The sequence below is a fragment of the Alternaria novae-zelandiae genome (assembly GCF_023758075.1).
Source record: "Alternaria novae-zelandiae strain BMP 2774 chromosome Unknown scaffold_1, whole genome shotgun sequence".
In the NCBI taxonomy this organism is placed as follows: domain Eukaryota; kingdom Fungi; phylum Ascomycota; class Dothideomycetes; order Pleosporales; family Pleosporaceae; genus Alternaria; species Alternaria novae-zelandiae.
This window is the reverse complement of record NW_026056961.1, coordinates 1128194-1141659: the sequence shown is the minus strand read 5'-3', so window position 1 is coordinate 1141659 and position 13466 is coordinate 1128194. Positions and strand designations below refer to the sequence as shown.

General features: G+C 52.8%; 4 protein-coding genes across 4 annotated transcripts; 3 read left to right on the top strand and 1 right to left on the bottom strand.

The window, feature by feature from the left end:
• Positions 1–2074: 2074 nt before the first annotated feature.
• On the top strand, positions 2075–5415 carry J4E88_000349 (uncharacterized protein; the record flags this gene model as incomplete). Its single annotated transcript, XM_049394028.1, has 3 exons — positions 2075–2102; positions 2160–3425; positions 3473–5415. 3 exons carry the CDS (start codon positions 2075–2077, stop codon positions 5413–5415), a joined length of 3237 nt encoding a protein of 1078 aa, XP_049259857.1.
• A 670-nt stretch (positions 5416–6085) lies between these two features.
• J4E88_000348 (uncharacterized protein) lies at positions 6086–7873 on the top strand (the record flags this gene model as incomplete). Its single annotated transcript, XM_049394027.1, has 1 exon — positions 6086–7873. The coding sequence occupies one exon, from the start codon at positions 6086–6088 to the stop codon at positions 7871–7873; it is 1788 nt and encodes a 595-aa protein (XP_049259856.1).
• Positions 7874–7933: 60 nt separating this feature from the next.
• On the bottom strand, positions 7934–10042 carry J4E88_000347 (uncharacterized protein; the record flags this gene model as incomplete). Its single annotated transcript, XM_049394026.1, has 5 exons — positions 7934–8535; positions 8591–9325; positions 9379–9664; positions 9715–9867; positions 9914–10042. 5 exons carry the CDS (start codon positions 10040–10042, stop codon positions 7934–7936), a joined length of 1905 nt encoding a protein of 634 aa, XP_049259855.1.
• A 224-nt stretch (positions 10043–10266) lies between these two features.
• On the top strand, positions 10267–11080 carry J4E88_000346 (uncharacterized protein; the record flags this gene model as incomplete). Its single annotated transcript, XM_049394025.1, has 3 exons — positions 10267–10485; positions 10534–10850; positions 10903–11080. 3 exons carry the CDS (start codon positions 10267–10269, stop codon positions 11078–11080), a joined length of 714 nt encoding a protein of 237 aa, XP_049259854.1.
• Positions 11081–13466: the final 2386 nt, after the last annotated feature.

The following is a 13466-nucleotide window of genomic DNA, read 5'->3' as shown; positions in this document are numbered from 1 at the left end:
CGTTGCTTCAATTGCGTGGACGTTCGAGACAACCTATACGGTATTCTGTCCCTCGTAAGGTGGCCAGATGGACAGGGACCAAACCCGGATTACACCAGGGACAACTTTGAAGTTGCTCAACAAGTTATTAGCTTTTGGTTTCGTGGTGACATCTGTCGACTGTTTGAATATCAGTGTTCTCTGTTATTAAGACTCTTCGATGTTACTTTGGAACTAGCATCTTTACGCGACGCCATTGCGTTACGTTCGAGCGTGGCTCCTCAACCGGGCCTTCGACTACAAGACAGTCATGATCCCAAGATCGTCAAAGTCGAAACGACCTGGATGGGCATACATATTATCGAAGACAATCGGATATCCGAGCATGCCGTCGGCCGAAGGCAAAGTAACCTACACTCATGCTATATTGAGCAAGTACAGAACGGACGTTTTGTTTTGGTACGAGTGGGCTCACACATTACTATGCGCGCACACGTTGACACGAAATTGGATGACTGGTGTCTGGTTGAGGATGGAATCCCTTTTCAGCATGGTAGCTATGGGTTGATACTCAGAGAATTAGATGATCACAGATACGTAGTAGTCGGATCAGCATTGTTACATAACAGTGACGACAGGTTCACGCATGCTCTTAAAGAGGAGAGTAGTCGCTTTCCACGTTTCAACGGGTGGTCGGATCCCGAGGATCTGATGGTCTCGGTATGGATGCTGAATGAACTTAAGGGCAAGCAATATATTTGCGATAAAGACATAGAGAAGGTCGTTAACATGCGCGTCTGTGGCTGGAAGGACTCTTCATATTTCGAAAAGGTGGTGGAAGACATATGAATTATAAGCGCTGGCAAAGACCTGATAGATGCCGCGTTGAGCTCCAGTGAGATGTTTTCCACATGTCTCAATCTATAGGATACGTATGATTTCATGGTATTTCGCTCTTAGAGATTTGTTTATGCGAATGTGGACGATATGATATGTATTCGCCATATTTCTCAAGGCAGACAATTGCTCTCCAAATGTACACGCCCGATTTCGAATTGCAACATCGGCAAGTAGTGCTTCTATCAATCGCCCCTGGTTCTCTCTACAACAAACACCCTTTGCCCTGTTATATGCCAAATTCGTGGAACGAACATCCAATCGTGATAGTGTAGATGGTAGTGCTACATGCAGCGCTGCCAAGCCTCACATAGATACACCGGACTGACTACCAAGCAAATTGGCGTCCGCAAGATAGGAAGAACCTTGTCCTGTACCATCAAGACATGTTTCTAGAACCCATGAACTTGAGACAGTGTATGCGACATGGAGTAGTGTTGCTGTCGCAAGCTGCCAAAGTCAATGACGTTCGGCATTGTTCCAAGTTAGTGTTTGGCGGCTTGTTGTTGCAGCCGGGATCCCCACATAACGTCGCCCATGTGGAAACGGCTCCGCGAACGCATCATGCGTTCAAGACAAGACGGGCAATCAGACAGGAGTCGGCTGCAGATGCGGTCATTAAAGCGGTGATATAGAAGGACCGAGCCGCATCTCCTTTTTGCGATGGGGATGACCAGGAACAGGCTAGCGCAGGAACTAGAAGTGAGGTGTTTCAAGTTGACCTAGACAGGGCACAACTTCGGGAAGGCGCGACCCCGAAACAGTTCACTCTCGTGCCATACGACGTTACTTTCACCACTGCACCGCCCGCGACGTGCCCCTCACTGCCAGCAGCGACGCTTTCATCGCCATCCCTTCGCCCTATTGCTGTCTCGCTGTGCCGCCGTCTCGCCCTCGCTGCCGCGTCAGAGACTCGCATGTCCCCCAACGGATTTCCCTCCGCTTCACCCTCGCCCGACCCTCAGCCGCTCCTTCCTCGAAACACGCCCAGATAACGCATGCGACACCTGTAACGCCCTCATCGACCCACGTCTGCGATTCTTTGCTCTTTGTACTGTTGTATTTCCACGGCAACTGGAGTCGCGCTACGGTGACCCTGCGCCAGTCGACCCAGCCACCGATTGCGCCTCATCTCACCTAGCCATTCCTCCGAACGAAGATCCCCCAACGTTGCACGCGCAGAGAGGAATGAGCTAGGATGACGCGACCGCACATCATCAGAGCAGGTATGGAGATAGTAGAGGGTGCGCATTGGAGGTGCGCAGGCTAACTAAAGTGCGTAGACACCATCGACCTGCAGGACAAATCATCGCCCACCGCCCAAGACCACTCCCAGCAACCCCAACACCCTGCGCCGCTCGGTATTGGCCCAGCAGCGCCTCACCAGCAGGCTGCGATACGGCATGTAGAGCAGGAGCGCACCTCGGAGGAGGCGCGTCTGCACGATGCATGGAGCGATGCTGGCAACACGCTACGAGACGATCCCGGCTCAGACGACGACCGCACTGTCATCAATGGCAACAAGGGCTCACAGCAAGACGAGCAGGCTGTCAGGCTGAATGGTGGAACGTCCAACGACGGTGATGATGGCGACATGCAGGACGCCGACGTCGAGGAGGACATGGACGACGACATGATGGACAAGATTTCGAGTTCGCCCTCGATAGACGATGGTGGGTATTCTTTACCTTGTTTTCCCCCGACCTGGCCGGCAAGACAAGAGTTTACGACTCCGCAGTCTTCGCCGTTCCTCTCAACGGTCGCTTCTTCCTCCCCATTTACGAACACGCCCATTCATTTTCCTATTTCTGTCGCCAACGCTCGAAGACCACTCAGCGTCCCAGCGTCCGACTTTTCTCCTATGTCAAGGAATCGACCTACATCGATTCCCATTTCTTTTCGATTCCCTACACCCACGGAAAATCAGTCAGCGGAGCATCATCGTGGTGAGTATTCCTGGACAAGGGCCACCAACGCACCGGACGACAGCGACACCATACGGATCGAGGTCGGTATGAGCCCGAGGACGAGACAACTCAAGGCCGTCGAACGCCGTATTGAGATGAGAGAAGACTCACAGGCATCGCTAATCTCCGAACTGGACGAGGAGCAGGTCAAAAGCATGTTGAAACCGATCAACCGCGCACTTCTGGACACGCCGGACGATCCGTTCCAAGAACCCGGCCCAGGTCCACCTCGAGGGACGAGCAGCACCCCTTCCCCCGTAGATTGTCACTCTGAAGACGAAGAGGGCTCTTGGACCACCGACAGCGATGCCGACTCCTGGAACGAGGACATGGACCAAGACAACGATGATGCATCCAACGACGTCTCTTTCTCTGATGACTCCAGATTTATCGACTCAGGATGGGGAGGCGAATGCTTACGAGAAACAGAGGACATCGACTTCGAATTTGTTTACGCCCTGCACACGTTTGTCGCGACCGTCGAGGGTCAGGCAAATGCAACCAAAGGTGACACGATGGTGTTACTTGACGACAGTAACAGCTACTGGTGGCTAGTACGAGTAGTCAAGGACAACAGCATTGGTAGGCACCCGTCACCAACCTGAAACTTTTGCTGACTGAGTCTACAGGTTACCTGCCCGCCGAACACATCGAGACACCGACAGAACGTCTGGCCCGCCTCAACAAGCACAGGAATATAGACCTCTCCGCAACGATGCTTGGCGATACTGCCGAGAAATCCAAGAACCCGCTCAAGAAGGCTATGCGACGAAGGAATGCTAAGACCGTACAATTCGCTCCACCTACCTACGTCGAAGCCTCGGACTACGACTACTCATCTGACGAGGGCGAAGGCGAGCTTTTCGGTGGCCCGGAGCCAAAGCAAATGCAACAACAGCAGGCAGCGACACAAGATGGCGATTCCGCACAGGAAGAAAATCTCGAAGTGCAACCTCTCAAGGTCAACGGCGCGAAGAAGGATGGCCAGAGCGATGGTGAGGCACGGGGATCAAGCGAGGAATCTGCCAAACGAAGCGAAGACCGTGAAAGAGGTAGCGAAGATGCGGTCGATCGACCTTTGGACCCCAAAGTCTCTCGGAATGGCACGCTCCGCAACACAGACTCTTTTTTCAAAGACGAAAATACCGAGACACGCAAAATCACCCTCACTCCCAACCTGCTTCGCGACGACTCCAGTACATCGACTACAGGCTCCCGCGAGCGCGGCCCCAGCCTCGAAAGTCTGGAGAAGAATGGGTTCGCGGACAAGGTCAAGGACGACAAGAAGAAGAAAGAGAAGAAGTCTGGCATGCTCAGTGGGCTGTTCAAGCGCAAGGATCGTAAAGGCAAGGGCGCACAAGACTCTGTGGACAGCGACATCGAGAAGCCGGAAGAAATGGACCGCAGCTCGCCGCAATCGAAACCATCGGATGAACTCGCAGAACGACCGTCAGCTGAACAGGCAACAGCTCCAGCACCGCTGAGACAATTGAGCAAGCCCAAGGTGCATCGAAGTCAACGTAACCGAGACGATTCACCGCAAAAGACAAAGGGTATCTTGAAAACCGAGAGTCCGACTGAGTTGAGCGCCGAGCCAGATGCCATGTCGGATGGACCTGACAATCAGTCCGCCGCGCAACAATCTACGTCGACCATGCGTTTAGTTCCGCCCGAACAGGATCAGGCAGACAGGCCTTCTGTAGAAGAACAGACCATGTCGCCAGACTCAACATCCGCGCCTACAGGTTCAAGAAACCCATTCAGTAGCATGATGAAGTCACCACAAGAAGGAGAGGTCAAGCGCGAGAAGGTTACCAAGGCGAAGCAGCGCGTGCAGTTGGATGATTTCGATTCAGATGAAAGCAGCGATCCTTTCGCGGATCCTGATGCTCAGGATAAGCCAGGCGAGGCTGAGAAGTCCGAGTCAGCTGGACGCCTTTCTGAGTCTCCAGTCCACGTTTCCGCAGCGGACGCACAACCTTCACAGAAAGAGAGTGCTGCCGACAGAGAAAGAGAGTCTGAATCCCACCACACTCCAGGCCTGTCTACCGATAGCTCAAGCCAAGAGACCAGCTCCCCCATTTCGACGCCTACGCCTGACGACAGCCCTATGAAAACCATTCCAGAGAACAACACGATTTCGACTTTCAGGTCTGATAACACTTCCTCACCCACGCATCATGCATCTGAACCGGCCGGTCCTCCACCTTCACGACCAGCACCAATCCCTACGAAGGATCGCGAACCGTCGCCGCCCGTATCATCGGAAAGCACGATGCTTCCTGCATGGTCCGACGCCTCACTCCGCGCTTACCTCGATGACGGCAGCGAGATCCGTGATATGCTCGTCGTTATCAACGACACTACGGGTGTTGTACCTGTTGGTCGCGATCATCCACTGATGAAGGACTATCTCTCCGAAGAGACAAAAACCATGCAAGGCCTGAGTGGTGAACTAGATCGTCTGCTCAACGGGCTTATGGAGAAGCGCATGAAGCGAGCTGGAAGTGGTGCTAGCACCGCACGCAGCACAAGCGCAAACGGGAGTTTGAGGGCGGGGTCGAGATTCTAGACGCTCGTTCGTTGTGAGTTACATTATTTGCCTTTTCAGTATACCCTAGGGGCTTATTTCCTCTGATCCTTAACCGGCGTTCTGGGGATTGTGGGACGCATTATGTGGAACGAAATCTTGGGAGAACTTTGGTTTTTTGGGCTGGGGTTCTACTTTCCTGTTCGCTTCTTTATACCTTTGCTTGTCATCCCCCATTTTACATCTCTGTTTTCTTCCGGCCTGCATCATCCGCTCGCTCGTGGCGCGAAATATGTATCCTTGTAGGAGCCCTGGTGGTGGCTGGTTTATATCTTCGCTACTGTCTCTAATACCCCTCTTGATTGCTCTGACATAGCGCTCGCTTTTTTGGTTTTCCTTGCTCGTGTATCACAAGTAGCCTTGTACCTGTTAGTCGCATCAGTGCGCTCTTACTTTCTTCGGCGGCGGCGTTGTATTGCTAGCATTTAGTGTACAAACATATACCTCCTGTGGAGGTTCGCCATACACTGCTTTGCTAGCGTGGTGTTACGTGATGAGAAGAGGATCGAAACGCTTTCACTGCCATCGTTAGTCGGATGAGTGTTTGCTACGTCCAAGCTTTCGGCGGTAAAAACAGTCTTTGCTCCTGCCCTCCTTCCTAGCCGCACTCAGACACCGAAAATCCATATCCGATCCCGTCAAGACCGCACCGATGCAGGAAGTCGACAGAGACTGCGAACTCGATGATCGCGAGCCTGAACCGCGCTATATTCCTGAACTGTCCAACGCCATCGAGAGATTCCTAGATGCTCCCTACGGATCCCAGCTCGTCCTCCGATTCTTCGCAGGTATACTCAGTCAACGCGAAGCCGATGAGTACTGCCTTGTGTACACGCCCACCCCTCAGCGATACGACGATGTGTGCGCCACAATACCGGAACTCGTGGACCCGGAAGCACCGCAGTTTCAAACTAGGCAATCCGTAAGACGAGTCCTGCCTGGTATCTTCTACCGAGGACAGTACTCGCACGTTGTGGATGAGTACATCCATCAGACGGACTTGATGTCGGGAGAAGTGCTATGGGACAAGGGTAGAGGATATACGACAGTAACTCGCGGTGTCAAGTGGCTTGTCGAGTGCGCACTGATACGACTACCGGATGGAGTTGCTTATTACGCCGGGGCGAGGACGGCGCTTCAGCAACTTCTTACGCCTCAACCAAAATACAACGATAGTCGTGACTACCGGGGAGAGGAGGAGTACTGCCAAACTATGACAGCCATCCAACCCGCGCTCCGTCTTTTCACCATGTGGTCCCGTTGCGACGAAGCATCTATAGCAAGCCTGCTCGATATCGTAATGGACATCACACTCAACGTAGTCGCAATCTGGGAAAGAACCCCATGTTTCTATCCATCGTACGCGACCTATCTCGGCGGCTTTGTACAGGCACGCGCCCGCTTCAAAGATATAATTCAAGCAACTCCACCACTTCGCGGCAATCAAACCAAGGCGCTCCCCTACCATACGAGATTCGCATTGAAGGAAATCAAGTTTAGGGATATCTGGGATGATCTGTGGATCGAAGCCTTTGCCAACATCGAGCAGCCCATTGGAGACCGTATGTACCAAGGGATGATAAACCAGTTCGCCGAAGCCACGATACAGTCAGGATCGCATACTGTGGATATGAAAACTCTGTTGAGAGGATTGTGGAGAGACGGAGGCCTGAAGTTTCGGACCTGGAAAGAAATACCCGAAGCGGCTGCTTCGCTGTCAGCAGACGGTATCAGAAAGGGCGAGTTCGGAGGCATTCCACGAAATATGGCTCAGGCGCAAACTATTGGCACAGACTGCTACCACGTCGAGGACATAGACGCATTTTGGTCCGCAAAGTCAGATGAACTAGTAGCTGCGTCGGCTGGAGCGTCATCAGCAGTATATGCGAGGAGCGTACAAAACATCAACGGACAAAACACTGCAGATGTTTCAGAAGATCAAGACAATCTCGACACCAATACTCTACGCAACGTCTACGGCAAGGCTTATTTGGAGGCATACGGACCTTGCATACAGCCATTGGAGTATGGAAAATGGGATCTAGACATCCCTCAAGACCAGCTCTGCGTCGTGTGTCTTGAGACGCATGGCTTGTTGGGTGCCAGAATGAGCCCTTGCGGCCATTACTTCCACTTCGCTTGCATCAAAAGATGGATGAACGGCACCTCACCCAACTCCAATCTTTGTCCGGAGTGCCGAGCTCAGATTTGTAACGAGCGCAAGAAGGTACGGATGACGGGCTGGATGGCTGACTCTGAGGATGATGAGGATGAAGAGGATGACTTTGCGGATGACGAGGATGAGGAAAGTGATTATGATGATGAAGATGAAGACGACTCAATGCTTGAGCAGTTGGAAGGTGACGCGATGAGGGATTGGAGAGCAGAGCAAGAAAGAAGAAACCGGACAGGTCTGCAGTCTACATTAGGACAACATTGAGCAAACAGAAAGACCTAGCGTTAATGTACGCTTCACGGTGTTTAGCTATGTAGACTATTCTCATACGTGCGTCACCTCGGTCTGCAGCGCCTTCGTGGGCTTCTCATCGAATGCCGCAGCCTCAGCCTCTTCCAGTCCCAAACTCTGCGCAATGTTGTATAGCCTCGTCTTCTCCTCGTGCGCAGTGCTGTCACCGAACACAGCGTCCATCTCCTCCAGGCTCTTGCCTCTTGTCTCGGGTATCAGGAACCACGTGAACACGAACGCGATCAAAGCGAAAGCAGCAAAGAAGATATATGTGCCAAAACCAATAGTCTCCAGCATATCGGGTGTGACGAGACCGATGATGAAGTTGCACATCCATGTCGATGAGGTAGTCAGAGACATGGCTTTTGAGCGGTTACCGATGTTGTAAATCTCTGAGGGTAGGACCCAACCGATTGGTGCCCAGGAGTACGAGAAGTTGACATCGTAGATGTAGATGAATGCGATACCCGTCCAGCCAGCTGCGGGGTGGTCTTTGAGAGTAGATCCGTAACCGCCGATGACACCGCCGACAATCAAAAGGGATATGCAAGTACCTGCGGCACCGCAGAGGAGGAGAGGGCGGCGGCCGATCTTGTCGATGAGGAAGAGCGCAGGAAGAGTAGACAGTGTGTTGACTAGAGGATCGAGTTAGTAATCAAATTTCGTGGCGTCTGACAGTAGTTCACATACCTATTCCGTAAACACCTGTTGCGAGCAGACCAGTCGTCTTGCCACTGAGTCCTAGTTGACCAAAGATTGTCGGCGCGTAGTATATGATCGCATTACATCCGATGAACTGTTGGAAGAACATGACACAGCAACCGATAGCAGTACGCTTGAAAGATGGCCAGGTCGAAAAGAGTGTTGAGTAGCCGGAAAGATACAGCGAAACACCAGACTTGCCCGGGAACTTCTCGCGGTTGTATTGTTCCTCAAACATGACTTCGGCTTTGATCGAGAGATATTCCTTTTGTAGGGATTCGTCATCTGGAGAGGTGCGACGAACTCGGGCGAGTGCTCGCACACCAGCCTCCTCATTATCGCGCATACAGTAGAAGCGAGGTGATTCGGGGAAGAACAGCATACCGATACCGAGAACGAGACCGGGGAAGATCTGGAGCGCAAAAGGAACGCGCCACGCAGCATCGCTCTGACCGGTGCAGCCGTTCGGGCCAACATCGTTTCGTGGGTCGAAGGTAGGCTCTGCTGCAGTGCCACCAGTATACGGGATGTCGGGCGCGCAACGTACGCCTCCAATGTACTGGGTGCCAAATTCAAGCCAGTAGGAGACAAGGATACCGAGTGTGATGGAAAGCTGTTGGAGAACGACTAGAGTGCCCCTGATGCCGGCAGTCGAGACCTCACTCATGTACATTGGTACAATCATGGTTAACATGCCAACAGCAAAACCAGCGATTGCGCGGCCTGTGGATATTGTCAGTTTGAATTGTATTTGTACTTCGCCGGATATCTCATACCTGCAAAGGCCATCGGAATGTTGATCGCGCCAGCTTGAAGCGCAGAGCCGATGGTGAAGATGACGACAGCTATGATGATAGACCCTTTGCGACCGAAGCGATCGGCTACTGGTCCGTTGACGAGAGAACCGAACCAAGCGGCGAGTAGCAAAGTCGAGACGAACCAGCCCTTGAAGGAGCTGTCTGTGGAGATTCTCGGGAAGGATGCCGCGAAAGACTCCATGGTCAACACTCCAGAGACGACACCTTGATCATAACCGAAGAGAAAACCGCCCAGTGAGGCGAACTATGCATATTAGTTGGGACTGAGGTAGGTTTGGCCTCGTATCGACTTACAGCGGACAGGCCAAGGAGGTATGGGTTTTGTCTCAGCTCCTTGTAGACACCAATCTTTGGCGCAACTCCGTCGGCGTTAACATCCTGGATTGAAGACATGCTGGCCGTCTTCTTTGTGGATATGCCAATTTCGGCTCCGATGGTTGGAATCAGCTATGAGTAGGCAGTCTAGTAGTGGTAGTGTCGCGTGCTTATATACCTTTGCCGATCGCATGAGAACTTCACGATCGTAGCTGGGGTCCGACACCTTCGGAGCACTGTCGTCCGACTCCACGATTCTCCATGCGTCTACGCCGGTAGTCGTAAGTGCCATGCGGGATCCCCGCATGGTAAAGTTGCCTGATTCAGTTGTGGGAACTGGGGTTCCAACATGACTTATGCTCGGACAGCTGTCGTCCGACGAACTCCACAACGCCAACGTGATCTTTAGATCATAGCTCGTCGCATGCAGAACTGTAACACTGCTCACCTTGTGCCAGTCTTTTCACCCGAGCATCTCATACATTTTCGCATCTCATTAAGCATTTCGTGACTGCTATTCCAGAGTCGCCGATGATGCCAGCCGAATCAAAGGTGGACGCCTTGCGTGCAGCCATACTCGATGTGGCCAAGCGCACGGGAAACCTTCTGTCTCGCCAAGCGACCAATCCCGGTCATCGCATGCTTGTTGCTCTTGCAGGCGTGCCAGGCGCGGGAAAGTCAACGGTGTCTGATGCGCTCGTCTCTGAGCTTGCTGCGCGAGGTATCAAAGATGTTGCTGTTGTACCGATGGTAGGAGCCAACCGAAACCCGCGATGCCACATCTCTGACGAGCACTAGGACGGCTTCCACTACACTCGGGAAATCCTGTCGACTTTCGATGATGCCGAAGTAGCGTTCAAAAGACGTGGGGCGCCTTTTACATTTGATGCGAAGGCGTGTGTGACGCTTGTCAAGACACTCAAAGAAGCTCCCGTCACCAGGGATGGCGAAGCCGACATCTGTATTCCTGCACCCGGCTTCGACCATGCTGTCAAGGACCCCGTGCAAGACGCTATCAAGATCTCTTCTCGTACTCGACTGGTTATTGTTGAGGGCAACTATACACTTTTGAAACAAGACCCATGGGATCAGATTGCCGAGATGTGTGATGAAAGGTTGGTCATGGTCATATCTATCGCCTGGCGGGTTGGTACTGACACTCTGCAGATGGTTTGTCGACGCGCCTGTGGGCACGGTTCGTGATAGGCTAGCACAACGTCACCTTGCTGCTGGCATCGAGACGTCGATGTCAGCTGCAATCGCACGAGCAGAGGAGAATGACATTCCAAACGGCGAACTGATACGATCCATGATGGTAAAGCCGGATGTCATCATTGAGAATTGAGGCATCGTGCCATTAAGATTGCGCCCGAGGTTAGAAACCGGACGTAGTAAAATCCCAATCGAAGGAGTTGAATAACTCATTGGACTCAACGGACCATGGAAACGTACTCAAGGCGTCTTTGTCCAGCTCCAGATCCTGCAGTGTACCGGAGTCCAACTCGCCGTCAGACACCACTTGGTCAAGGATGGCCACGCAGCGGGCTGACAGCGAATCCCCAACAAGCCGTTCGCGGAAGGTGGTTCGGGCCAAGCGAACATCCTCATACCAGATCGCAGTCTCCTCAGCGCGCGGGAAGCTGATGATGCAGAGCGTTATTACTAGTGCCGCGTGGAAAAGGAAGTACCTGTAACCCGATTAGCTTAGACATTGATATGAAGGGTCCAATTTAGATGCTTACGTCGAGTACCAACCCTCAAGTCTATTCAAGTCCTGTGTTGCATACTGATGTATCGAAACCACCGTAGAATGCGCAGCTTCGAGACAAATTCGCTTACAGTCCTCTTGGCTTGACTGCATGGCTAGGTCTGGGATCTGACCTCGCTCGGAGATGGCTCGGCGCAACAATATCTGTCGGAAGATGATGATCTTGAGATTCCAGAACCTCCACCACAGCCGAGAGCGAGCGAATGAATACCACGGAGCCGTCGACCTGGGCGCATGCGAAAGCTGGAAATATGTCGGAACTGTGTGTGTCCACGCATCCATGGAAGCGTTCAAAGCGAGCGCGGCCTCCGCAGAGAGCCCGGGCTCGGCTAGTAGTTTGTTTGAGATGTGGTTCGTCTGTAGGTGAAAACTACTCTGTACTCCGAGAGAGGAGTATATAGTCGGTTCTCCAACCTCAGTGGGCAGCGTTGTGGTTTGTGGAGTAAGTGACTAGCATGGGTCAGTTTCGCGACGGCTATACAAACTTCGCTGGACGGTCATACCTCGTCGTGGATGTTCAGCACAGGATGGACATCCATAGTCTCTTGGTCAGGCAACATGATCGCGCGACCGAATGTCGTCGAAGCTCCACTGTCGAAGATGTAGAGACCCCACCATACTCGACGTCTCGTCTCGCGCTCTATCAGGGTGATGTTCCAGTGAGGAAGTTCTCTGTGGAGGGCTAGACTGAGCGCTGTGCGAACGCCGAGGCCCAACAGATTCCATCCCGTATTTGGGCTATTGCGCTTCTGACTAAGGTTGCTCAGAAGTATGAGCGCTTGTACAGAAGTCAGGCTGGCAGCTTCAAACACAGACTCTTCCTGACCCAAGGTCAAGGCCCGGCGGTATAGGTAGTCTTCCAGCCCAATTTGATCGTTATTCAACGACCACGCGCCAAGTGCTATGATCGCATGAGAAAGCATGTTCCACGACTTTTTTGAGGGCCGCGGGACGACTTCATGGTACTGCGCCCGGAATGTTGCTTCGTGAACAAATGGATAGACCACGTGGTAGTTGGCAAAGTAGGCATCAATCAAGCTCGACGACAGCTGTGTTGTGAGGGCTGCATGCGAGATGTGCGATGATGCCAATACGTTTCGAAAGGAAGCGGATGGGGTCGCCACACTCTGTTGAGGCCGGGGAACAGACTGGTGCAGAAAGCCGGCCCAGTCAAGCAAACATCGAAGAAAAACGACCCCAGAAGTCGAGCCTAGATAGTTTCAGTCACGCATTTTGCTCTTCGACTGAAGCAACTGACCCAAATAACCTACACCAGTAGGCTCGACTGACAGGGCGGCCATGCCATCAGTCAGCCCATCGACATTGACGTCTTCTTCTTGCCAATTGAAGCCATCGACATTGTTGGGTACAGCTTCAGGTAACGCAGGCTCATGTGTGCTTGAGTGGGTGCTGCCCTGGGGGCTTGGTGCTACTTCTGGCGTCTGAGACTGGATGATGACGGATCGTGCAGAGCCAGCCACATTCGGAGCTGATAACAAGTCTTCAATATCAACTCCAGGTAGCAATTGTGTGACCAGGGACTCCAGACCGTGCAGTCGCTTCTCTACACCCGTGAGGTATGCCCGCGTCAAGGGTGATCTAGCGACTTTGCCACTGTAATGGCAGTGCGAGCCGCTATGGGCGCAGGAAGTGCATATTGGCGCATCTTTCGAGCACTTTAGCTTCTTCGCGCGACAACGATCGCATGAGAGAGCATCGCGTGGTCTTCGGTGCTCCATGCATGGAGCTTCTCTAGTGTGCAGAGGTGGGGGCGGGATGCGGATGCAGAAGCATCGCCGCCCACCTTGGAGTGCAGCTCGCGTGCTGATCTATGCCGAAATCGGCCCGAAAAGCCGCGCACCTCTCGCGTCCTCGACTCCTGAACAGCAGATCATCGACTTCGTTGGAGGCAGCAGGCACCACACCCGCTCTTCGTCTTCGTTTGAGATACTGTCGGGATATG